Source organism: Delphinus delphis, chromosome 3 (genome assembly GCF_949987515.2).
Source record: "Delphinus delphis chromosome 3, mDelDel1.2, whole genome shotgun sequence".
NCBI classification, from domain to species: Eukaryota; Metazoa; Chordata; class Mammalia; order Artiodactyla; family Delphinidae; genus Delphinus; species Delphinus delphis.
This window is the reverse complement of record NC_082685.1, coordinates 20219234-20246540: the sequence shown is the minus strand read 5'-3', so window position 1 is coordinate 20246540 and position 27307 is coordinate 20219234. Positions and strand designations below refer to the sequence as shown.

Here is a 27307-nt window from a genome sequence, read left to right as displayed (position 1 = left end):
GGATATACTGTGAAGGGGGCGGGGGACAGGTGCTCCAGAGCTCCAGTATCCTCCAAGACCACCTAACCTGCATCCTGTCAGGCATAAGCACACACTCTCCACATCTTTGGTTAGTTTCCTTTAATGACTTGGCCCTGCCTAGGACTTGTGCCCCTTTAAAGAAAGTGGAGTGGCTCAGATATTTGGGGCAGCTGTTGAGGGGGGTGAAAACAGTACAGTGAGGGTTACCACCCTCAGTGGGGACACTGCCCCAGTGTCCCCAGGGCAGTTCGAGTCTGGAGCACCTTGGAACACCTGTCTTGACTTGCCATTGGAAATGGGATTCTCTCTCCCAGCAAAGACAGTGTGAACCTAAAGATAAGAGCAGACACACAAAGGGCCAGCTGGATCTGGGCAAGATGGTGCCCCTCCTGGTTGTAACGGCCCCCTGTGGCAGGGCCTATCTGTTGGCCTGATTGGAGCACCCCAAGTCTAGTGGCTGAGGCCTAAGATAGCTAGTTGTAAGACACAGCACTTGGCTGGGGGCTGCAGGTGGATAAAGCCTGCCAGAAGCTCTCCCGTAGAGGAACCCGCTGGAGAAGGGAGGAAATAGCTATATTCTTTGCTCAGCCATCAAATGCAAACTTAAGTACTTTGGAGATTTTTCAGAGATGGGGGATGGGGAGAGCCCAAGGCAGCCAGAGCCTCCCAGTATTAAAACTAACCTGTGGGAAGGGGACATCACTTGGAACAAGAATGTTGAAGGAGCTACTAAATAGGTGGTAAGGAACCCAGTTCTGGTTCTCTAGGAACAAGAAGTAAGGCCACTTACCTAGAGGACACCCCTCAGCAGAGCTGCCTCAGGGCTGGAGCCTCAGAGTCTCGCAACTTCTCACTTTCTCTTCCATGTCTGAAAAAGATGGTCAACCTTTCTCCTCTGCTAAAGACTTCTGCCTTCAGTGTCCAGGCTTCTTGGATGGCAGTGTGGAGACTGGGCCCACTGGCCTGTCCAAGCCCATGTCCCACCCTTTACCCATGTGTACAGGCCACCACAGGGTCAGCAACAATTTCCCAAGAGGACAAAACCAGCCCTCAGATTTTCTGAGGCTTCCAGGCTCAACTGAAGTCCCTTCTATACAGTAACTCCAAGCCAATTCTGTGCCCAGTCAGCTTTTCCTCCGCAGGCTTCCCGAAAATACATTCCCTTCCCCCAGCAGGTTCCGTACCACCTCCAGTTGTGTCTAGTAGGGACTGACCTCAGCTCTAGAGACCTTGTGACCACAGTGAAATAGCCTGGGGGTGGGGTGGGGGTGGTTGTAGCTGGGCTGCTCTGATCTCTATCAGGAAGATAGCATTTTGCCTATTTTGGGGTCCCCCACTGAGCTCTGTACATGCAACATCGCCTCAGTGCATCGATGTGTCCAATTTGGTAATTATAGATTTCCTTGTAAGTGGATTTAGAGGAGAGTTTGACTTTCCTAAATGATAAGGAATGTGCAGAGGGATTTCATTTTGTGTTGAATCAGTCCAGGGTGCAAATCTCATTTCAGCCACTTAGCAGCTGAAGAAAGCAAAGCTACTGCCACCTACATCTCAGGGAGGCTTTAAGGACACAATGGAACCTCCCACTAGTTCCGATAGTTGGGCTTAAAAGCCCAGCCCTGCTTCCCTTGTCCTGCATGCCACACTGGTGCCTGCCCAGGCAGGATGGGTGGTGGCTCATTTCCCATCTACCCAGGGCTCAGATTTTGGGGGACACAGGCAGGAATAGGGGAGGCCTTCACTTCAGCTCCCTACTCCCTGCACTGTTCAGAGGACACCTGGCTCAGCTGTTGCACCCCTGTCCCTGGGCATGCTGGGAGGTCCTAGCTCCAGGCTGGGTTGTAGAGACACAGTTATCAGCTGCCCCTTGGGTCTCCAGGCTCACCTGTCAGGATGGCATCCAGCTTTGCTACCACGTGTCGTGCGTTGTCCAAGCTGAAACACATCGGGGGCTTGAACTTCAGGACATTCCTTCCGGGGCCGTCGGTGCTCAACAAAATGTAGTTTTCTTTCAGCCTGCAAGGATAGGACACAGCAGGGCCTGCTGCCCACCAGCCAAGGGCACTTCACATGGGCCTTTCAGACCTTCCTCAGCCTGGCTTTGGCCTCGTGGGCGCGACTCCAGCCACACTGCCCTCAGAACCTTCCATAGGCCAGTTCCCACCAGGATACAGCACTGGCCACTCCCTGCCAAACTCCTGCCCAACTTTATGGCCCAGCATCAGAGGCCCCTGTCTGGGGTGCCCTACATCTGGCCCTGAGCCTGCTGCCTGCACCCCCACCCCCCACCCCCAAGCAGGGGTCTTGCTTCATCCCTCCCTGGAGCCCCAGTTGAAGCCGAGATTGGCCACGGGGCTACAATGTGGACAGCAAGAGTCCTTGCATTTTTCATTTTAACATGGTTTATGTGACATTGTATGGTTTACTTTTTACATGGAAAGTGTCCAACATTCACAAAGAGAGTAGTACAGTGAACCCATGGAGCCCTCACCTAGCTTCTAACTTCCCTGCCAACCCTTTCTCTACTCTGCCCCCAGGTTATGTTGTAACCCCAGACAGGACTATCCAGTTTTAATTTCCAGTTCTTTTTGGAAGTTATTTAACATCATCATTGGTATCTAATAATTGTTTTTAATATTCCACATTTACACTTTTAACCTAGGAAGGTATTTTGGCCTCTGAGAGAAGGGGTCTGATGTGACTGTATTTACACTCTGACCCCCCACTCTCATTCTTTTTTATTTATTCCTTTTATGTAAGTCTTGTCAGGAGCAGGGTGTCCTCAGCCTGCCTCTGGCTCCTTTCTCGCATCCCAGTCTTCCTGGCACTGACAGCATCTGTGCTAGAAAGATCAGGTTCTGGACTTTAAATCCAGCTCTGCCTTTAGCAGGGTGACTGCCACTGAAACACCGTTCCACCTGGTTCCTGTTTCTTCACTGAACTGGAGAAACCACAGGGGTGGTTGTAAGGTGGAGGAGGTCAGGCTTGGCTGAGGATCTGACTTTCTCCTTCCCACAGACCATCCTGAATTTCTGAGTCTTGAGGCTCCCTGGGGGAAAGGGTGGGTGAGCTGGTGGATGTGCCCAACCAGCACAGAGAAGGCAGGGGCTGGGCAGCCACGCAGGAGGGGTCAGCTTCAAAAAACGTGTGGGGAGAACGATTTTTACATCAATACTGTTTACGTGAATTCGAAACAGAATGACACACATTTCACAACTTGAATAAGGACACGCATCAAACACTAGATGGGTTTTCCAAGGTGGGGGAAGGAGGTAGGAGTGAGGAATGGAAATAAAAAGGAAGTAACGAAACAAGAAGGGAAAGGGTCCTGCGGCTTGGGTCCTGCCTGGGGTTCAAGTGAAAGAACATGGGAACCAGAACTGGGAGCGAGGGCTCCTGAGTCCTGAGATGCTGAGTCATCCAGACACTCCCCATCCAGACAAGGAACAGGAGTCCTATTTGAAAACCCTCTAGGAATGGAGAGTCTGGTTCTGCCACAGCCTCAGGTATGGCTCTGGAGAAGCTGCTTCCCTCGGGCAGCCTGGGGCTATGAAATGCAGCGTTGGGGCTGCCTGGGTCTGAGAGCTTCTGCAGCTTTGGCATTTTTGGCCTAAGTGTCTGCTCAGGCTGGGAACGGACCGCACCCATCTGAAGCCTTTGCTGCCAGGCACTGGGTACAGAGCTGATGGGGCCGCTTTCTCTGTCCGCAGAGCCCAGTCAAAGGGGTGCACAGATTGGCAGCCCTCTAACCCAGAGGCTAAAAGCCACCTCCTTCAGTCAACCCTGTGTGGGCCCAGCGTGCCTGGGAGAGGCAAGAGGGGAGCTCTTTCCCAGTCAGGGCCGTAGAAACAAGTTGTTTCAAGAAAAAATACCTGGACACCACATAGTCAGCCTCTTCGGTTGCTGGCATCCTTGTGGCCTCATCTTTGATCAGATCCACACCAATGAAGAGCCCAACGCCCCTGGAGCAGAAGGTGACATCTCAGGAGGCCAGGCCTGAGGGACCATGGTCCTTGCTCTCACCCTCTGCCTGGGCCTCAGCCAAGCCCCTGTCAGAAAGCCCACCAGGGCTTGCACCTCTGCCTCCTGGGGAGGCTGAGAGCTGTAGGAACCCTTGGAGGGTGCTAAAACAGTTCCAGGAAGTAACTGTGATGGTGAGGGGCCCTCAATGTGGCTAGAGGAAAGTTTGATCCTGGCTTCACCCCCCTCCTCCCTCCAGAGGTGCCATCTTGGGCAGTAGCACCTGTAGGTGCTTCAGTTCCTCTGCAGAGTGGAGATAAAAGTTCCCACCATCCCAGGTGGTGATGAAGTGAATGAAGGAACCACACCAGGCCCCTGGGAGGTGGTGACTGCTACCCTGAGCCTCACCTGATGTCCCCAAGGATGGGATGTTTGGCTTTCTGCTGTCCAAGGAGCTCCATCAGGAGGCTGCCCACAGAGGCAGCATGAGCCTGCAGCTGCTCCTTTTCCAAGACATCCAGGACGGCCAGCCCAACAGCGCAGGACACTGGGCTGCCCCCAAACTGAGCCAGGCGACAAAGAGCATGTCAGATGCTCAGCAGAGTGGGCCATGCCTCAGGGACTGTGAAGAGCAGCAGAACTGCCACACACAGTGCAAAGGCAGTGATGAGCACAGGCCTGAACCCCTCAGGGCTCAGCATGCTGGGCAGTAAATGGGGTTCTTCTGAGTCCCCCATGGGTTGTCCCATCTTTCCAGGTGCTAATGTGACTGTAATCCAGGCCAAGTAATAGGATCCCCAAGAACATGCAAAAATCAGAGGAGAGGATGTACTAGGCATTCCCACACAGCTGTTTTTTGTCAAAAGGCTCAGGGCCCCATCTCATGGACTGGACCCAAACCCACTGCATTGCACTGCCCATCACCTCTTTCAAGGAGGGTCAAGAGCAGCATGCCAGAGCCACACCCAGGAAAAGTCACTCTGTGGTTCCAGCTCACAGCTCTGCTGGCTGAGCCCAAGGCAGATTTTAGGGCGCAGACCACAAGCTGCCTGTGAGCCAAATGCGGCCTGAGGATTCATTGTGTTTGGCTTGTGTGGCATAATTAAAAGTTTTGAATTAGGTGCTAATGTCTTAAGAAGAGACTTAACACAAAAATATGTTTGACTTAAAACAAACCTAGCCTATCTGGCTACATTGGCACTACCTGTCCCCTTCAGGCACCCTGAGTGCTTTGACTCACTTCCTCCACCTGGCCCTGCAGGTGTCTGAGGACCTGCATTGCAGAAAGTCAGAAGGAAGGGGTCTCCTGCAGACCATCTTTTTTTTTTTTTAAACTATATCTTAAAAAAACCACAAAACTTTATTGAGGTATAGTTTACATACAATAAACTGCATATATTTAAAATGTATGTAGTTCAGTGTGACTTGACAAATGTATCTACCTGTGGAACCTCCACTACCATGAAAATACAAAACATTTCCAGCATTCCCCAAAGTTCCTTGTGCTCCCATCCACTACTGGCCCAGGCAACCACTGACTCTGTCACTATAGTTTTGCCTTTTCTGGAATGTCATGTGAATGGAATCACAAAATATGTAACCTTTTGTGCCTGGCTTCTGCTCAACATGTTTTTAAAATTCATCTATAATGTTGTGTGTATTGGTCGTTTGTTCATTTTATGGCTGCATAGTATTCCATTATATGGACACACTACAATTTGTTTATCCAAATTCCTGTTGATAGACCTTGGGGCTTGTTTTGATTTGGGGCTATTTACGAATAAAACTGTTATAAACATTTACAACAAGTCTTTTTGTTAACATACGTTCTCATTTCTCTTGGGTAAATACCTAGGAGTGGAACTGCTGGACGGCTTGATAAATATATATTTAACTATATAAAAAAGTGAAACTGTTTTCCAAAGTCGTACCATATTACATTCCCACCATTAGTCTATGAAATCCCAGTAGCTCCACATCCTCAAAAACATTTGGAATTATTGCATTTTTTTTTTTTTTTTGTGGTATGTGGGCCTCTCACTGTTGTGGCCTCTCCCGTTGCGGAGCACAGGCTCAGCGGCCATGGCTTACGGGCCCAGCTGCTCTGCGGCATGTGGAATCTTCCCGGACCGGGGCACGAACCCGTGTCCCCTGCATCGGCAGGCGGACTCTCGACTACTGCGCCACCAGGGAAGCCCTGTTGCAGTTTTTAATTGCAGCCATTCTAATGGGTATGCAGTGGTATCCTGTAGACCATCTTGAAAATTTGCTTGCAGAACCTCGTACTTGTGATCATAAAAAGCTTCCTAGGTGATTTGCTGTGAGGCAGCTTTCTGATATGTCCAAAGCAAATTATGTGTGGGATGGACACAGGGGATGGATTGAGGCTATTTATTGCATATTATTATCAACTGTGAACTCGTTAAGAGGTCGTGTGTTCTACCCATAGCATCTTTGGTTTAGAATTGTGGCCTGGCCAAGATGCTGAACTAGCATAATAGATAACATAGTTATCTGTTCTGAACTAGTTCAGAAAAGGCAATATACAAACAACAACAAAAAGCATCAACAACAAACCATGAGGAGGGAAAATGATTTCCAATGTTGCCGCATTATATTATTTAAAAATGTCTAGTTCTCAACAGAAAATTATGAATCATGAAAAGAAAGAAGAAAGCATGGCCCATATATGGGGTGGTGGTGGTGGGGGGTGTGGATACAATCAACAGAAACTGTTATGGAGGAAGCCCAGATGATGGCCTTATTAGACAAAGACTTTTTCTTTTTTTTTAGACAAAGACTTTAAATCAGATATTATAAATATGCTTAAACACTAAAGGAAACCATATCTAAAGAATTAAAAGCTAAGCATGAAAATGGCGTCTTGCCAAATTTGGAAGATCAATAAAGAAATAGAAATTATAAAAAAGAACTAAATAGAAAGTCTGGAGTTGAAAAGCACTGTAGCTGAAATGAAAAATTAAGAGGCTCAACAGCAGATTTAATCAGGCAGATGAAAGAATCAGCAAACTTGAAGATACGTTGATTGAGACTGTCCAGTCTGAAAATCGGAAAGAAAAAAGAATAAAAAAAATGAACAGAGCCTCAGAGACCTGTGGGACACAAGCATACCAACATATGCAAATAAGAATTCCAGAAGGAGAGGAAGGGGCAGAAAGAATATCTGAAGAAACAATGGTCAAAAACTTACTAAATTTGACTAAAAAAACACCCCAACAACAATCTAAACATCCAAGGAGCTCAATGAACTCCAAGTAGAATAAACAAGTTTCATACCTAGACAAAACATAGCCAAGGTACTAAAAGACAAGAACAAGAGGGTGGGTAAATGGGTGAAGGTCGTCAAAGGTAAAAAAATTCCAGTTGTAAATAAGTCACAGGGATGTAAGGTACAGCATGGTGACTATAGTTAATAATACTGGGGACTTCCCTGGTGGTCCAATAGTTAAACTCTGTGCTTCCACTGCAGGGGGCTTGAGTTTGATCCCTGGTCGGGGAACTAAGATCCCATGTGCTGCACAGCGCTGCCAGAACAAACAAGCAATACTGTATTGTATATTTGAAAGTTATTAAGAGAGTAGACCTTAAAAGTTCTCATCACAAGAAAAAAAACTGTAACTTTATGGTGATGGATGTCAAGTAAACTTATTGTGGTTATCATTTTGCAATACATACAAATATTGACTCATTATATTGTACACCTGCAACTAATATGATGTTGTCTGTCAATTATAACTCAAAAAAAAAAAAAGGACAAAGAGAATATTGAAATTAGCAAGAGAGAAGCAACTCATCATGTACAAGAGATTCTCAACAAGATTAATAGCTGATTCCTCATCAGAAACCCTAAAGGCCAGAAGGCAGTGGGATGACCTATTCAAAGTGATGAAAGAAAAATACTGTCAGTCCATAATTCTCTATAAAGTAAAAGTATCCTTCAAAGATAAAGGAGACAGGAATTCCCTGGTGGTCCAGTGGTTAGGATTCTGTGCCAAGGGCCCGGGTTCAATCCCTAGTTGGGGAACTAAAATCCAACATCCCACAAGATGCATGGTGCAGAATAAAAAAGAAAGGAAAGAAAAGAAAGAAAGAAAGAAAGAAGGAGAAAGAAAGAAAAGAAAAAGAGGAGAAACTAAGGTAGTTCTAGATAATGAAAAAACTGAAAAAATTTGTCAGCAGCAGATCTACTTTACATGAAATACTAACAGTATTTCTTCAGGCTGAAATGAAACGACATCAGACGTAAATCAAATCCACATGAAGAAATAAAGAGCACTGGTAAAGACACAAGTAGGTTGAAAGCAAGAGAGTGAAGGTATGCCATGCAAACAGTAACCAAGAGAGCTGGTGTGGCTGTATTAATATCAGACATAAAAGACTTGCAAGATTAAAATTGCTATTAGCAACACAGGAAAACATAATGATAAAAGAGTCAATCTATCAAAATGATATAACCACTACAAATACATATGTACTTAACAACAGAGCCCCCAAATAAGTAAAGCAAAAAATTAACTGAAAGGAGAACTACAGAATTCAATAAGAACAGTTGGAGAGTTCAGTCTCTCATTTTCAATAATAAACAACTAGGCCAACCAGGAAGTAGAAGGCTTGAGCAACACTATAAACCAACTAGATCTAATAGCTATATACAGAACACTCCACTTCAAAAACGCAGTATAAATACTCTTCTCAAGTGCACATGGAACATTCTACAGGATAGACTATATATCAATATACTGGCTATAAAACAAGTGTTAATATATTTTAAAAGTCTGAAATCATAGAAAGTATCTTTCTCACCACAGTGGAACGAAGCTAGAAATAAATAACAGAACACTGAAAAACTAAAAAAAATGTGAAAATTAAATAACATGCTTAAACAAACAATGGGTCAAAGAAGTCACAGGGAGATTAAAAAATATTTAGAGATAAATGAAAAAGAAAGCACAACATACCTAAACTCATGGGATGTGGTAAAAGTAATGCTTACAGAAAACTTCATGTCTGTAAATACTTCTGTTAAAAAAAAATCTCAAATGAATATTTCCACCTTAAGAAAGTATAAAAAAGAAGAGCAAACTAAATCTAAAGCAAAAATAAAGGAAATCATAAAGACTACAGTGGAAATAAATAGAAATATAGAAAAACAATAGAAAAAAATCAACAAAACCAAAAGTTGATTGTCTGAGAAAATCAACAAAATTGACAAACGTTAGCCAGACTGACCAAGATAAAAAGAAGAGTCAAATTACTAAGATCAGGAATGAAAAAGGACATATCACTGCCAATCTTATACAAGTAAAAAGAAGTATAAGGGAATAACGTGAACAACTGTCTGTCAACAAGCTAGATAACTTAGATGAAATGAACAAATTCCTAGAAAGATAAAAAATACTGACACTGATTCGAGAAGAAATAGAAAATCTGAATAGACCTGTGGCAAGTAAAAAGAATGAACTAATAATAAAAAAAATCCTCACAAAGCAAAGCCTAGAACCAGATGGCTTCACTGGTGAATTCTACCAAAATGTTGAAAGAATTATTACCAACCTTTCAGAAAGTCTTCCAGAAAATAGAAGAGGCATGAACACTTCCTGGATCATTTTTTTTTGCAGTACGCGGGCCTCTCACTGTTGTGGCCTCTCCCGTTGCAGAGCACAGGCTCTGGACATGCAGGCCCAGCGGCCATGGCTCACGGGCCTAGCCGCTCCACGGCATGTGGGATCTTCCCGGACCGGGGCAAGAACCTGTGTCCCCTGCATCGGCAGGCAGACTCTCAACCACTGCGCCACCAGGGAAGCCCCTGGATCATTCTTTGAGGCCAGTATTACCCTGATACTAAAACCAGACAACGATATCCCAAGAAAACTATAGATCAATATCTCTTAAGAACATAGATGTAAAAATCCTCAAAAATTAAAATAGCAAACTTAATCTAGCAACATATAAAAAGGATTATACACCATGATCACATGGGATTTATCTCAGCAATGTAAAGTTGGTTTGACATGTGAAAATCAAATAATGTAATAAACCATATTAATAGGATTAAGGACAAAAAAAATCACATGATCCTTACAATAAACGAAGAAAAAGCATTTGATAAAACCCAACAGCCTTCATTATAAAAGCTCTCAAAAATTAGGAAAAAAGGGGAACTTCTTCAACCTGATAAAAGGCTTCTATGAAAAACTCACAGCTGATATTATACTTAACAGTGAAAGACTGAATGTTTTCCCCTAAGATTAGGAAGAAGACAAGATGTCTACTCTTGCCATTTGTAGTCAATATTGTACTGGAGGTTCTAGGGCAGTTAGGCAAGAAAAAGAAATAAAAGGCATTCAGAATGGAAAGGAACAAGAAAACCATTTCTATTCACAGATGACATAATTTGGTACACAGAAAATTCTACAGAATCTATAAAAAACTATTAGAGCTAATAAATGCATTCAGTAAGGCTGCATGATACAAGATCAATATCCAAAAATCAACTGTATTTCTATACACCAGCAATGAAGAATCTTAAAGTGAAATGAAAAAAACGATTCAATTTATAAAAGCATGAAAAAGAATACAATACTTAGGAGTAAATTTAACAAAAGTAGTTCAAGACTTTTACAGGGACTTCCCTGGAGGTCCAGTGGTTAAGACTCTGCGCTTCCACTGCAGAGGGTGTGGGTTCAATCCCTGATCAGGGAACTAAGATCCCGCATGTGGTGTGGCCAAAAAAAAAAAAAAAAAGAAAAAGAAAAAGACTTTTACAATGAAAATTATGAACATGATTGAAAAACAAAGACCTCCATAAATGGACAGATATCTCATGTTTATGGATTAGAAGACTTAGTACTGTTAAGATGGCAATACTCTCCAAATTGATCTACAGATTCAATGCAATCTCTTATCAGACTCCAAGCTGCTTTTTTGGTAGAAATTGACAAGCTGATTATGAAAATTCATATTGAAATGCAAGGGACTCAGAATAGCCACAACAATCTTCAAAAAGAAGAACAAAGACTGGGGGATTAACAGTTCCTGATTTCAAAACATACTACAAAGTATAGTAGTCTAGACTGTGTGCAACTGGCAGGAGGATAGATTTTTGATCAGTGGGACAGAACTGGAAGTTTACAAATAAACCATTAAATCCATACATTTGGGACTTCTCTGGTGGTCCAGTGGTTAAAGGATCCAATGCACCTTCCAATGCAGGGGACGCAGGTTCAATCCCTGATTGGGGAACTGGAACTAAGATCTCACATGCCATGGGGCAACTAAGCCCACGTGCTAGATCTAGAAAATGCGCACCACAACTACTGAGGCTGTGTGCTGCAACGAAAGATCCTGCATGCCACAACAAAGATCCCGTGTGCTGCAACTAAGACCCAATGCAGCCAAAAAAAAAAAAAAAAATCATGCATTTATGGTTGATTGATTTTTTTTTAATTCATTTACTTAATTTTTGGCTGCATTGGGTCTTCGCTGCTGCACACGGATTTTCTCTAGTTGCTGAGAGCGGGGTCTACTCTTTGTTGCGGTGCGCGGGCTTCAGTAGTTGTGGCACACGGGCTTCAGTAGTTGTGGCTCGTGGACTCTAGAGTGCAGGCTCAGTAGTTGTGGCGCATGGGCTTAGTTGCTCTGTGGCATGTGGGATCTTCCTGGACCAGGGCTTGAACCCATGTCCCCTGCATTGGCAGGCGGATTCTTAACCACTGCACCACCAGGGAAGCCCTGGTTGATTGATTCTTGACAAGGGTGCCAAGACGATTCAATGGGATAAGATATAATAAAGAACAGTCTTTTCAGCAAAAGGTGTTGGGACAACTGGATATCTATATGCAAAGTTAAGTAACCCCACCTCATACCATATTTAAAAACTAGCTCAAAATGGATCCAATACCTAAATATAACAATAAAAACTATAAAATTCTAGGAAGAAAACAGAGGTGTAAATCTTTCTGACCGTTGATTAGGCAATGGTTTGTTAGCTATGACTCCAAAGTACAAGCAACCAAAGAAAAAATAAACTGGACTTCATCAAAATTAAAAACTTCTGTGCTTCAAAGGATACTACCGAAAAAGTGAAAAGACACCTCAAATAATGGGAGAAAATACTTACAAATTATGTATTTGGTAAGAATCTAGTATTTAGGATACATAAAGAACGCTTACAGGGCTTCCCTGGTGGCGCAGTTGGTTGAGAGTCCGCCTGCCGATGCAGAGGACGCGGGTTCGTGCCCCGGTCTGGGAAGATCCTACATGCCGCAGAGCGGCTGGGCCCGTGAGCCATGGCCGCTGGACCTGCGCCTCCGGAGCCTGTGCTCTGCAACGGGAGAGGCCACGGCAGTGGGAGGCCCGCGTACCGCAAAAAAAAAAAAAGAATGCTTACAACGCAGCAAAAACAGACAGGTAACCCAATTAAAAAATTTGCAAAGGATATATTCTTTGGAATATATATGGCACATATAATGGGATATATATATATATAAACACATACATATGTGTGTGTATGTGTATATATACCTCAGCACCTCTAGCTATGTGTATATATACCTCAGCACCTCTAGCTATCAGGCAAATGCAAATCATAATGAGATATCACTTCACACTCACTAGGATGGCTATAATAAAAGAGAGAAAATAAATGCTGGAGAGGATATGGAGAAATTGGAACCCTCATACGTTGCATGTAAAGTGGTATAGCTGCTTGGAAAAACTTTGTCATTCCTCAAAAAGTTAAACTTAAGAGTTGCCATATGACCCAGCAATTCCACTCATAGGTAAGGTATACGCTCAAAAGAACTGAAAACACATTCCATACAAAAACATCTACACTGAATGGTCAACTGCAGCATTATTCATAATAACCAAGGAGGGGAAACAACCAAACATCAACTGAAGAATGGATAAATGAAACACGGTATACTCATACAATGGAACATTAATCATTCATAAAAAGGAATGAAAGACTGATTCATGCTATAACATGGATGAACCTTGAAAACATTATGCTACGTGATAGAAGCCAGACACAAAAGGTCACATATTGTGTGACTGCATTTATGTGAAATGTCAAGAACAGGCAAATCCATGGAGACAGAAAGAAGGTTAGTGATTGCCAGTACTTGCAGAGAAAAGGCAATGGGGAGTGATTGCTAATGGGTATGGAGTTGCTTTTTGGGGTGATGAAAATGTACAACAATGAAAATTAAGACAGTAATAATGGCTGAACAACTTGGTGAGTATACTATAAAAGACTGAATTGTACTTGAATTAAAAACCATTGAATTTGTATTTGAAAGAGTAAATTTTATAATACGTGAATTATATCTCAACTAAAAAAGAATCAGTGATTTCAGCGTTTTCAACAGCAACACTGCATGCAAGGTGACAATGGAATACACTTTTTAAAAAAAATGAATCCATCAGCACTGACTTTATTTATTTAGGCCTGCTGCATGGCATGCAGAATCTTAGTTCCCTGACCAGGGATTGAACCTGTGCCCCCTGCAGTGGAAGCGTGGAGTCTTAACCACTGGACAGCCAGGGAAGTCCCTGGAATATACTTTTACAGTAACTAGGACCTAGATTCTATTTTTAGCTAAAATAGTTAAATATGAGGGCCTGACACAAATACCCTTAGGCACAGAAGACCTCAGAAGGTTTGCAACATAAAGGCTTCCAGTGAAAGGAATTTGGGATGAAATACTTGTAATACAGATACTTAAATAAAATAGGAAGGATTAAAAGACACAGAAAAGTATGGTAAGCTGAAATTATAAATTAAGATGCTAGCAACAGGCCTAAATACATCAATAGTTACGTTAAATTGAAAGTCATTACTTTGAAGTCAAATATTAACAGATTTGGTCAAAAACCCAAATTCTAGATATATGCTGGTTAAAAGAAATACACCTAAAGCATGAGCACACAAGGTTGAAAATAGAAGGGTGGAAAATAATACATTGGGTAATTGATAGTCAAAAGAAAGCTGACTTAGCTTTATAATATCAGATAAAATAAACTTTAAGACCAAAAACCTTATTAGGAATGGAAACTATTACTCCATATAATAAAAGACTCAATTCTTGAGAAACTGCACAGCCACATGCAAAAGAATGAAACTGGACCACTATTTTACACCATACACAAAAAATTAACTCAAAATGGACTGAAGATTTGAATGTAAGACATGAAATCATAAAACTCCTAAAGAAAACATAGGCGGTAAGCTCCTTGACATTGGTCTTGGCAATGATTTTTTGGATTTGACACTGAAAGCAAAGGTAACAAAAGCAAAAATAAACAAGTGGGACTACATAAAACTAAAAAGCTTTGCACAGCAAATCATCAACAAAATGAAAAGGCAATCAACTGACTGGGAGAAAATATTTGCAAATCATGTATCTGATAAGGAGCTAATATCCAAAATATATAAAGAATTCATGTAACTCAGTAGCAAAAAACAAAGCAATACAATTAAAAATTGGGTAGAGGGGCTTCCCTGGTGGCGCAGTGGTTAAGAATCTGCCTGCCAATGCAGGGGACACGGGTTCAAGCCCTGGTCCAGGAAAATCCCACATGCCACGGAGCAACTAAGCCCGTGCGCCACAACTACTGAGCCTGTGCTCTAGAGCTCACAAGCCACAAGTACTGAACCCACGTGCCATAGCTACTGAAGCCCCACTCGCCGCAACTAGAGAAAGCCGGCACACAGCAACGAAGACCCAACACAGCCAAAAATAAATAAATTAAATAAATAAAATTTTAAAAATTGGGTAGAAATCTGAATAGACATTTTTCCAAAGACGACATACAGATGGCTAACAGGTATACGAAAAGGTGCTCAACACCACTAATCGTCAGGGCAATGCAAATCAAAACCACAATGAGATGTCACCTCACACCTGTTAGAATGGCTATTATCAAAAAGACCAGAAATAACAAGTGCTGGCAAGGTTGTGGAGAAAAAGGAATCCTTGTGCATTGTTGGTGGGAATGTACATTGGTGCAGCCACTATGGAAAACAGTGTGGAAGTTACTCAGAAAACTAAAAATAGAACTACCATGTGATCCAGCAATTCCACTTTGGATATTTATCTGAAGGAACTGAAAATACTATCTTAAAGAGCTATCTGCACCCCTACAGTCATGGCAGAATTATTTACAATAGCCAAGATATGTGTCTGTTGATTGATGAATGGAATGTATATATATAAAATTCAGCCCTAAAAAAGAAGGAAATCTTGCCATTTGCAACAAGATGCTTTCATAACTTGAGGGCATTATGCTAAGTGAAATAAATCTGACAGAGAAGACAAATACCATATGATTCCACTTATATGTGGAATCTAAGAAAACCAAAAACCAAACACCCCAAAAACCCTGAACTTTTAGACACAGAGAACAGATTGGTGATTGCCAGAGGTGGGGGTGGGCAAAATGGGTGAAGGGGGTCAAAAGGTACAAACTTTCAGGTATAAAATAATTAAGTCCCAGGGACGCATAGTGACTGTAGTTAATAATACTGTATTGTATGCTTGAAACCTGCTAACAGATCTTAAAAGTTCTCATCATCATAAGAAAAAAAAAATTGTAACCATGTATGGTGATGGATGTTAACTAGAATTATCGTGGTGATCACCATATATATATATATACACATACACACATATATACACACACACACACACACATATATACATACACACACACACAAGTACTGAATCATTACGTTGTACACCTGAAATCAATATAATGTTATATGTCAATTATACCTCAATCAAGAAAAAGATTCAATTCCCAATGAACATACAGAAAAAAAAACCATATATACTGGGAATTCCCTGGCAGTCCAGTGGTTAGGACTCCATGCTTTCATTGCCGAGGGCACAGATTCAATCCCTGGTCGGGGAACTAAGATCCTGTAAGCCAAGCAGCGTGGCCAAAAAAACTCAAAAGTATATATATATACTACTTAATATTATTAAGTAGTATATATATTACTTAACAGCCTCACAATATATGAAGCAAAAATTAACAGTATTACAAGAAAAAAATTGATCATTTTTCATCATAGTGTGAGATTTAAACACACAGTTCTTAATTATTAATAGGTTAAGTAGGAAAAAAATAAATCCAGTAAGAATACAGAAGATTCAAACAACACAATTAACAAGTGTGACCTAAGAGACATTCAGGGAGTCTGGCAAACAACATTTAGAGAACCCACGGACATGTAGAACAAGGACATGTAGAACATGTAGGACATGTAGGACATGTAGAACAATCACGTACCAGGTCACCTCAACACATTTTACAGAATAAGTATCAAAAGAATAAGTGGCAGTAAGTCAGAAGTTAACAAAAAGATTTGAAAAAACTAGAATTGAATGATAATGCAGTGGTTCTCAAACTTTCGGTCTTAGAATTCCCTTACACTCTCAAAAACTTGTGAGGAAGCCAACGAGCTTTTGTTTATATGGGTTATATCTATTTATATTTACTGTAATATTTACGATAAAACAACTATATTTACAAAAAAATTAGTGAGTAGTAGTGGCCTTGTTTGTACAGAAGCCACCATGGTGCTTCCTGGCCCTGGAGCCTTCACTCACCGTGTTGAAGTACTCGACGCCGGTGGCTTCAAATGCCCTCGCCACAGCATGTGTTGTGGCCACACAGGCTACAGGGTGGCCATTGCCAATAGACTTGCCCATGGTGACAATGTCGGGGACAAAGTCTTCCCCCTGCAGCTGGAAGGCCCAGAAGTGCTTGCCTACTCGGCCAAAGCCCACTTGAATCTCGTCTGCAACAAAGACCCCTCCGGCCCTGCGGATGTGCCTGTGGCAGAGGACACACGGCTGATGGGGGACTGTGGTGAGAGGGAGGAGACCAGGAGCTGGGTCTTGGGACTCTGAATCCTGGCTTTGCCAACAGTAAGGTGGGGACCTTATGCAGATAGCTGGCCTTCTTGGAGCCACTATTTCTTCAGGGGCTTTGTCTGACAATTCTGGCAGGAATTGCCAGGCTGAGGTTGGAATTTGGAACAAAGGCTGGCAAACCCCACCCTGGGGCAGCCTCTCCCACCTACTCACCCTGCCACTTCTGGGAAGTAGCCAGCAGGAGGAATGATCTGCCCTCCCACACTGGGCAGAGACTCAGCAAAGAACGCTGCAATCTGTGGAGGAGAAGGGAATGGCACTGCGGAGGGGCTGAGCTGCAAGCTGAGCGCGTCCGCTGATGCTGGCTCAGTGCTGGCTCCAAACATGATGAGTTACTGTCCGCACTGTGCCCCCACTTTGGGCTCCACATCACACCTGAGGGTCTGTGACATAGCTTTTTCAGGCCTTGAACCAATTCTTACCACCTGGATGCCTTCAGACCCCCTGTACTTAGCATGCTCCAGATGAAATCCAGACTTCTCCCCCATAAGCCTGTTCCTTCCCTTCTCCCATATGGTGAGTCCCATCCCTCCCAACTAGGACAGAAATCTGGCCCCATCCTTGATCCAGCCTCCTTCTTCATCTATCAGTCAGCACAGCCTCTGACTCTATCCCTGTAACATTGTCGCACCCACTCCTTCCCCTCCCCGCTGGATATTCCTGCCTCCTGGCAGACCTGCCAGTTTCTGCCTTGGCCTCCTGCCTTCTAACTGGACACATCTTCCAATCCATCCTCCACTGGCCACCAGGGTGATGCCTCAATGTAGACACTGAGCTCATCACTGTCCTGTTTAAAACCCTTCACTGACCCTTTTGCTTATAGCAATGACTTCCAAACTGTGTTCTGCCTTGGAGCTGCTTCAGAGGCTACTGCTGGGATGAAGGAAGGACTGACGGGGTGGGAAACTGGTCACCCACCCATGCTGCCACCACAGGAATCTCTTTTTTGGTTTTATATAAGTAGGTGCAGAGCATCGGAAATGCATGGGCCAGGCTTCCTGGATCTGGCTCTGCCAACCTTTCTGGCCTGTCTTTGCTATATATCCTGTGTTCAGCTGTCACTCCTTCAGCAAAGCCTTCTAGAGAGCCCTAATACCAATCACCAGCTGCCTCCCCTCTACTGCTGCCGTGGCTGCTGCTCTTCCAGGGTATGACATATCTCTCCTGTCTCTGCGCCACAATCCATCTCTACTACGCTGCCCTGGGTGGGTCTCCCCATTGCTCACTCGGGCCAACAGGGCCTCCTCATGTCACCTGCCCTCAGACTGGCCGCATTCAACTGCATCCCCTGGTCCTATTACCTTCTCTCTTAAAACTCTATTAAACTCTATAAAGGTCTCCCATGGCCTCTAGCCCCTCAGCTAAAGGGGCACTTGCAGTCCACGGGCCTATGGTCCTGCCTGCTTCTCTAGGTTCATCTCCTGCCAGCTCAGCCTGGCCCCATACTCACATGGTTCCTGCACAGGCCGCCGCTCTGTTGAGGATGCCTTTCCTTGTCTACCCCGACCCCGCCTTGAATGGCTAACTCCTACTCACCTTGTATTACTAAAATCAGGCAGCACCCCCTCCACGGACCCACCATCACACACACCCCAGCCCAGCTTGGGCCCCTGGAGTCCAGTAACGCCCAGGACATATCTCTACCTAAACTCTCTGCTGAGCACTTAATCCCTCTACTAGACTCCCAAAGGGCAGGCCCTGGTTCCAATTTCTCTCAGGGTTCCCAAGATCCAGTCCAGGGCTGGCAACATTTGCTGTTTGCTGGACCAGACCTGCGTGGATGTGGTTACCTTCCTGCCCTTCTCCTGTGCGCTGCTGACCACACGTTTCACTTCGCTGGCGTAGGCCACAGCTGGATTGGGGTGGTCCTCCCGGTAGGGGCCCCGGTAGGTGTCTGGGAGAGGTGCCTGTGGGGAGTGACAGCACCATGTCATCCAGGCTGAGGCGCAAGCACCGGCCTGTTGCCCACTTGAGCAGTGCATACCACGTGGACCCACTCCTTCTGGCCATCCAGGTCCCGGAACTTGTAGGGGCTGATGTCGATCAGGGAGCTCAGGTGACCATGATAAGCACTGGGAAGGAGAAGGGAGAGTGGGCTCAGACCCAGGTGGCATGTACTCCCTGGCCTGGCCCTGACAACTGTCTATTCACCTCAGGAAACACTCAGGGAAGACCAACCTTTCAGACACAGCCTGAGTCCTAGGGCCAGGAACGAGCACAGGCCTTGGAGTCAGCAAGCCTTCCTCCAAGGCCACTTACTAGCTATGTAATGGTGGCTAATCGTTAAAATCTTTGGGCTCAGTTCCCTCCTCTGTAAAGTTGGGGGTGGTGGTGTTTCTCCTTCATGGTTGTAATGAACCTTAAATGTGATCATGCTCTAACCCTGGGCCTGGGTCTTGTGCACAGCAGATACTCAGTACAATGGGAGCTACTGTTGGAACATTTTTTAATTTTATTTTTTTTATCTTTTGGCCGTGCCACACGGCATGTGGGATCTTAGTTCCCCGACCAGGGATCAAACCCGCGCCCCCTGCATTGGCAGTGCAGAGTCCTAACCACTGGCCCACCAGGGAAGTCCCTACAACAGTTTTAATACCTAATATGTGGGACCAACTCTCACCACCTTATAAAGCATTCTCTGCTCCCCAGAAGCTGCCACCACAGAAGAGACACCCGGGGGAAAGAGCCGCCTGGTGTGTGTGTGGAGGGTGCCTCTGTGGCCAGGTCCTCACGATCCTCTCCAGGCCCAGGCCCCTCATCTTTCCTGCCCAAGGCACCCAAAATCAGAGCCTCACTGATCCCCAATAAGCAGCAGGCCCACGCTTCTGGAAATGGCACTTACTGATCTAATACCACCACGTCCCAGTGTCCTGTGTATTGGCGCGCCAGCCTCAGGGCCAGGTCGTTGGCTTCTGACCTATGACAGAAAAAGTGGATACTGCTTGGACAGCTATCCAAGGGCTTTCCCTCCAGGATAACTGCTTTCTACAGAGAAACCTGGAGGGAAGGAAGAGCCCTTCCAGCAGCAAGAAGATTCTTAGGACACCATTCATTAGTCATTCACTTATTCATTCAGTAAACATTTATCAAATGCCTTCAATGTGCTAGGAGCTGGGGGCGAAAATAGTAAGTAAAACAGGCAGGCTCTGGCCCTCCTGGAACTTACATTCTACTATGCGTCACGAAAGCCAAAAAACAAAGACAGAATGATCATTTGGTAAGTGCTACAATGGACACAGGGTACCAAGAGAACCAGGTGGGGCCCTACCTTAGATAAGGGGTGTTATGGGATGAATCGTGTCTCCCCAAATTCATGTGTTGAAACCCTAACTCCCAGTATCTCAGAATGTGATTGTATTTAGAGACAGGGCCTTTAAAGAGGTGATTAAGTTAAAATGAGGCCATCTGGGTGGCCTTAATCCAATACAACTGGTCTCTTTGTAAGAAGATATTTGGACACACAGAGAGACACCCGGGGGTGTGCATGCTCCGAAGAAAGGCCATGTGAAGACAGTGAGAAGGTGGCCACCTGCAACCAAGGAGAGAGGACTCAACGAAACCAAATCTGCCAGCAACTTGATCTTGGATTCTGACTTCCAGAACTGTGGGACAATAAATTTCTGTTTAAGCCACCATGTCTACGGTATTTTGTTACGGCAGCCAGAACAGACGAAGGCCACACCTGTAGAGTCCTGAGGGTGAAGTTTCTAGGCAGAGTGAGCAGCACACACAAAGACCTTGTGAAGGAAAATTGCTCAGGGAACCACAAGAAGACAAGGGAGGCCAGGGGCAGCATGAGAGAGGAAGTGGGGAGATAGGCAGGGCTGCAGAAGGAGCCTGGATTTTCTTCTCAGTGCCATGTGAAGCTCCTGAAAAGTTTTAATCAGAGAAGGGACATGATTCAGCTCCCATATGAGGAGGAAGCCTCTCTGTGTATATAATGGAGTAGAAGGGAATTAAAGTGCAAGTGAGGAGACCTAGAAGGAGGACACGAAGGTGAGAGCAGGTGGTGACCACGCAGACAGAGAGAGGTGAATGGAGTTAGGAGACAACCTGGAGACAGACAAGGCAAGCCTGATGCAGGACTGGGAGGAGGGTGCGTTTCTACCTTGAGCAGAGGCGCAGACGGTGCTGCCATTTGCCAGGACAGATAGGGTGAGGGAGGGCCGGTCTTCTTGGGAAAGTCTGGGGTAGGTGCCTGAGAATGTCAGGGAGAGCCAGTGCCATGGTCCCACACCAGGTGTTAGCGAAGACAACTCTTTCTTTTCTTTTTTTTAAAAATAAATTTATTTATTTATTTTTAGCTGCATTGGGTCTTCGTTGCTGCGCACGGGCTTTCTCTAGTTGCAGCAAGCGGGGTCTACTCTGTTGTGGTGCATGGGCTTCTCATTGCGGTGGCTTCTCTTGTTGTGGAGCATGGGCTCTAGGCATGCGGGCTTCAGTAGTTGCAGCATGCGGGCTCAGTATTTGTGGCTCGTGGGCTCTAGAGCACAGGCTCAGTAGTTGTGGCTCATGGGCTTAGTTGCTCTGCGGCATGTGGGATCTTCCCAGACCAGGGATAGAAGCCGTGTCCCCTGCACTGGCAGGCGGATTCTTAACCACTGCGCCACCAAGGAAACCTGATGATCAACCCCTGATGTCTTCTGGACAGGTGATGTTAGACCTGTTCCAAAGTCAAGTGGGCAGTTAGAACCTTGAGGCTGGAACACATGGGAAACATCTGGGTTTAAGATACAAATTTGGGGGACTTCCCTGGTGGTCCAGTGGTTAAGACTCCACACTCCCAATGCAGGGGGCCCGGGTTCGATCTCTGGTCAAGGAACTAGATCTCACATGTCGCAACTAAAGATCCTGCACACCGCAATGAAGATCCCGCGTGCTGCAATGAATTCCTGGCACAGCCAAATAAATAAATAAATTTTAAAAAGATACAAAGTTGGGAGTCACCAGCATGTGGATGATATGTAATACATGGGAATGGATGAGGTAAGGAAGGCAGAGGGCTCAGAGAGGACCAGCCCTGAGGAATAGAGTAGGAAGAATTGGCATAGGAGACAGGGGGAGTGGCCAGAAGCTGGCAGAAAACAAGAAGCGTGAAATGTTCTGGAAGCAAGACGAGAGAGAGTGGTAACTGTCAATATTACTGAGAAACAGGAAGACAAGGGCAGCAAAGAGACCAGGTCCCCCCACTGTTTCTATGCCTCATAATTCTCTGTACTTTTCTCTCCCAGGCACACTGGGCTGGTTCTGTGTACACCAGAACATCATCTGCCATTTCTGCCTCCACTGCTACTCCCAGTGTAGCATAACCTATCACCGGTCACTAAACTGGTGCCTAATGGTGTCCATTCTTGCTTTCCTCCAGTCCTGATGACATCATTTACCTGATTAAAACCCTCTGATGGCTTCCCAATGCTCTTGGGATACACAGATTCCTCACTTGACCAATAAAGCCCTGGGTGATGGGCCCTGCCTCCCTCCCCAGTGTCCCCAGGCTCCCACCCTCTGCCCTCCCTCACTGGCTGCCTTTTAGCTCAAGTGCACTGGGGTGCAAATATTCTTCCTGCCATAGGACCTCTGTACAGGCTGTTCCATGTGGTGACCTTGACAAGAACACTTCCAATGGAGCGGGCAGCACCCTACCTTCCTCCTCATCTAGCTATCCCCTAGTCAGCTCTTAGCCTAACATCACTTCTTCAGGGACGCCTTCCCCGACCCTCTCAGAGCAGGCCAGGTCACCCCACTGCTTCTATGCCTCATTATTCTCTGTAGTTTTCCTCCAGACAATGATTCCTCTTTGTAATTTTGTATTTCTTTGAAGCATCTTTGATGTTTCTGTTCCTTACAGAGCAGGGATTTTGGCTGTAGCTCCCAGCACTGTGCCTGTGTATGCATAAAGCAGAAATAAAGGAACATATTACCTTGGTAAGCCCCAACAATGATCTTAGAAGAGAGGTAATGGCACTCCTTACAAAGAGAACAGGAAAGTGGATCTGACAGAGAAGCAGTGGGGCCTGCAGCTAGGAAGCGTGGGTGCCTGGCCCACTGAGGGCTGCCTCTCCCCACACTCCGTCGGCTACACAATGCTATGCCCATGTGAGCAAATCTCTCCATTGTTGTCTCATCCTTTTGCTGGGGGCTGGCCACAGTGCACTTACCCAGAATTCAGGAAATAAAATACACAGAGCTTCTCCGGTAGGGTCTCGGACAGCCTCTGTGCGTAATCCACGATGTTGTCGTGCAGGTACCGGCTGTTGGTGTTGAGCACCTGGTTCTGTTCATGTGCTGCTTGGACCACGAGAGGGTGGCAGTGCCCAACTGCAAGAGGGCCACCTCCATCACACAGCCGGCCCCACTCAGCCAATCCCTCCGGGCCTCTCCCAGCCCCAATCTGTGAACCCAACTAAAGGAGATGCAGTTATAGAGGCAGAGGTACAGAGGAAAGACGGGAGTCTAAAGACAGAGGGGGTGAGACAGAGGTGCCAGTCTGGAAAGGGAGACCTAGAAAGGAGTCCCTGAGATTCTGGCAGAAGGCAAAGTTCTCTGGCAGAAACCTGATCTCGAAAACCTATGCTCTTTTTTTTTTTTTTTTAACATCTTTATTGGGTATAATTGCTTTACAATGGTGTGTTAGTTTCTGCTTTATAACAAAGTGAATCAGTTATACATATACTTATAAAAACCTATACTCTTTAGGAAGCTTCTTGAGGCCTTCTGCTCAACAAAGACAGGGGTGTGGGATATGGGGGATGGACAAGGGGTAGGGGTGTCGTCAGTGGCTTGACTTCACCAGGCAGGGGGGCTGGAAGTAATGATGGCCAATGGCCAAGGATTATGATAAGAGAATGAAGATGATTGGGTGCTCACCAAGTGCCAGGCACACTCAAAGCAAGTTACATGAATTAACCCACTTAATTCCCCAAAACATCTGGAGGTGCATACCAAGTATTATCATGTTCATTTTGCAGATGAGCAAACTGAGGCACAGAGACTTAAACTTGCCACAAAGATAGCAAGTGGAGGACAGGGATATGAACCCAGGCAGTCTGGAACTCCCTTTCCTTCCACCAGCTCTGGTGACCTCAACTGGATAACTAAATTCCTACTTCAGTTTCCTTATCCAGGACCTGAGATGATCACATGGGCTGAAGCCTTGCCATGACTGCCAGGGCTCGGCCAGGGTCCTGTTGGGTTGCTGGCCATGGCTGGGCCGACTGCTGTTCTCTGAGCTCACTATCAGTCCCAAGTGGAAGTGGACCCTTAGATTTAGGTCTCTGACTCCTGCTGATTTAGCAGAGCTACTGCTTGGAAACTTCTACAGCTACCCCAGAAAGACCGGGTCTCCTCTGCACATGGATGCTGGCTAAGCAGAACCTGAGTTCTCTGTACCTCTCTGAACCTCAGGTTCACCCTTGGACCAGGTGCACAGTGTTGGCATGCTTTCCTGCCCCATCTTGAGGTACGATACTGACCGTGAGCCACATTGTTGATGCAATCGATGTATTCCGCCCCCTGTTCATCATACATGTATTGCCCTTGGCCCCGGACAATCTTAATAGGATCCTCAGGAAAAAAGAGTCTGCAGGAATTGCTGTGGGGACAGACAGCGAATGGACAGCCATGTCTGAAGACCGGAAGGGAGAAATCCACCCATCACAGGCCTCCCCCTACCCTTTCCCAGTTTCTGGAAAGGACAAAAACTTGAAGGGCAAGTTGTTGCGTCCCTGCCTCCACTCCCTCCCCCACTCCACAGGTGGCTGGAAAGGAGAAAAGGATGGGGTAAGAAGTTGCTAAAACAAACTGTTTCTTGGGCTTCCCTGGTGGCGCAGTGGTTGAGAGTCCGCCTGCCGATGCAGGGGACACGGGTTCGTGCCCCGGTCCGGGAAGACCCCACATGCCGCGGAGCAGCTAGGCCCGTGAGCCATGGCCGCTCAGCCTGCGCGTCCGGAGCCTGTGCTCCGCAACGGGAGAGGCCACAACAGTGAGAGGCCCGCGTACCGCAAAAAACAAAAACAAATTGTTTCTTAAGTTATTTTAAGGCTATGTGGCTTCATTCATTCCCACATGTGCCCATTGAGTCGCTCGGGTCCCGGGAAAGGTGGCTGCTCCAGACCCACACGGGCTCCCTAAGGCAGTGTCTCTTTGCTGGGATGAGTGAAGAGGGCACCACCATTTGGTGGCTGGCTCTCGGCCCTAAACAAGTCCTTGCCCTCCAAGCCTGCTGCCCTGGTGGGGGCCAGCCCCAAGCTCTAGCCCAAGGCTGCCTCATGCCCCAGGTCCCACCGACAGCCCCTCAGACACAGGTCAAGGGTAGACTTTCTCTAAGGCTGCCTGTGAGCCGACACCCCACCCCACCCTTCGTCTGGACTTTCAGCCCCTTCCTGGGTCACTCTCGAGCCGGGCCCAGGTCCGGAGGGCGGGCCACCACTGGGCGAGGTCCTCCCAGGAGCCCGGCTGCGGGGGTGGATAAGACGCTGCGGGGGAGGCGCGGGATAAGACAGCCGAGACAGGCTGCGCGCGGCGGGGTCTCAGGGGCCAGAGGCGCCGGAACAGGGATAGGTCGTGCGAGGCCGCGGGGGCTGGGGCCTGTAGGCTCGCGCCGGACGTGCGTGCCTTGTGCGCGGCCCCCCCCACCGCGTCGCCATCTCGGTACCTGAGTAGCCGCCTTCTCAGGGCCAGAGTCGCGGCCTTCCCGCGCGGATCAGTGGCCATGGCGCCCGCCAGCACTCGCTCTGAGACACTACGCGGAGGTCGGGGGTGGGGGTGGGGTGGTCCCGGCTCCGCCCAAGCCCCGCCCAAGCCCCGCCCATGGCAGACCGCGACTCGGAGCTACCGTTTGCCCCGCGGCCCCGCCCCCAGGTGGGCCGTTTCGAGTTTGTTCCTTAATTAAGTTGGCTAAAGAGTCTGACGGGCTCCCCACCTCTGCGAAGTTCCTTAGACAACGCCGCGCGGGAGCCGGGTTTGTGCTCGCCTCGCCTAGTGCTGCCCCGGCCCTGGGAACGCACCACAGTCCTCGCCCTCCCGGCCGCTGCTGTTTCCCTCCCCGGGAAGTGACCCCGCCGCTGCTTCAGCACTCGAGGGGGGGGTCTCTGAGCCTCGGCAGGGGCCTCGAGCTCAGTCCCTAAGTCGCCTTCCCCGTGCATAAAATGGGATGAGCCGTAAGCGTTCAGTGGGAACGTGTGACAGGCACCCAGCCTGGTGCACAGCTGGGGCCTCAAGTAGGCGAAGCCCAGGGGCAGGATCTTGGACTTCCCAGCCCCGTGAAGGAGCAGCAGGAAGGGCAGAAGGAGGGCACAAGGCCACTGCTGGAGCTGACTGAGGAGGTCCTGGCGTGACCTCCAGGACTTCTGCTGGAATCCAGGCAGGGTGAACACAAGCTATAGCAACACTAAGAGAATCTTACAGTGTTTAGGTGGGAGGAGAGTTAGGAGGCTTCCTGAGCCTTATACATGGCCAGGAAACGGAGGCTCAGAAAGGGAAAGGGCTTGTTCTTAGACACACAGCAAGTGTGCAGCAGAGGCTGGACTGTTAATTCCAGGGAGTGAGAGGAAAATGCTCCTAAGGGAATGGGAACCCGGGATAGCAGAGAGATATCCCCTCCTGGGACTTTCTGCCTCGGTGAACCCTAGAGCAAGGGTGTAAGACTGCAGCCTGAGCTGGGTGGCCTGGGCAGGCTGGGGAAAGGGAGGCTCCTGTTGTCGCTCCTGTCACTTCTTCATGAGTCTCAGCCCTCTGCTTCACCCCCTCATTGCTGATTTCTTCATCTTTTCCCCCATACAACTGTAAAATGGTTAAGGAATTTTTTTTTTTTTGGTTGTGCTGCGAAGCTTTTGGGATCTTAGTTCCCCAACCAGGGATCGAACCTGGGCCCTGGCAATGAAAGCACTGAGTCCTAACCACTGGATTGCCAGGGAATTCCTGCTTAAGGCATTTATTAAAGAACATTTGGAGTTTCTTTATTGTGGTAACATATATATATATAATATATATATATATAAAAAACATAAAATTTACCATTTTAACATTTTTAAGTGTACAAGTTCAGTGGCATTAAGTACACTCACATGCACCCATCACCACCATCCATCTCCAGAACTTTTTCTTTATTGCACACTGAATGAAGTTTCTTTCTTTTAATTGTAAAGCTGAATTGAACCTTGATTCATGAAAAAAATTCCTCCCAAATTAACCAAGAGAGGTTGCTTGTGGCCCGCACATTTTTTCTGAGGGTCAAGCCCCGCTCCCTGCATGTGAAATGTGAGTGGGAGGTCACTAGTTTTCTCAGTGGATCTGCTCCTCCTCTTTAGTAGGGAGACCAATAGGTGTCTGTACATCCTGCAGTTCCAGCTTTTAATGTAATG

The 27307-nt window shown here is 46.5% G+C and overlaps 1 protein-coding gene across 3 annotated transcripts; it reads right to left on the bottom strand.

The window, feature by feature from the left end:
- Nucleotides 1–81: 81 nt before the first annotated feature.
- Nucleotides 82–25672, bottom strand: PHYKPL (5-phosphohydroxy-L-lysine phospho-lyase). 3 transcript variants are annotated; one of them, XM_060008259.1, is made up of 13 exons: nucleotides 25600–25672; nucleotides 24419–24537; nucleotides 23105–23264; nucleotides 19789–19863; nucleotides 18931–19018; nucleotides 18737–18853; nucleotides 17100–17182; nucleotides 16620–16845; nucleotides 4390–4544; nucleotides 3894–3983; nucleotides 1907–2037; nucleotides 812–889; nucleotides 82–351 (listed from the first exon to the last, which is right to left on the bottom strand). In XM_060008259.1, exons 1-12 carry the CDS (start codon nucleotides 25656–25658, stop codon nucleotides 840–842), a joined length of 1353 nt encoding a protein of 450 aa, XP_059864242.1. In that variant the 5' UTR covers nucleotides 25659–25672; the 3' UTR covers nucleotides 82–351; nucleotides 812–839. The 3 variants fall into 3 exon arrangements, with proteins under 3 accessions (XP_059864242.1, XP_059864243.1, XP_059864244.1); XM_060008260.1 differs by lacking the exons at nucleotides 3894–3983; nucleotides 4390–4544; XM_060008261.1 differs by lacking the exons at nucleotides 23105–23264; nucleotides 24419–24537 and having other exon boundaries at nucleotides 25600–25664.
- Between the last annotated feature and the right edge of the window lie 1635 nt (nucleotides 25673–27307).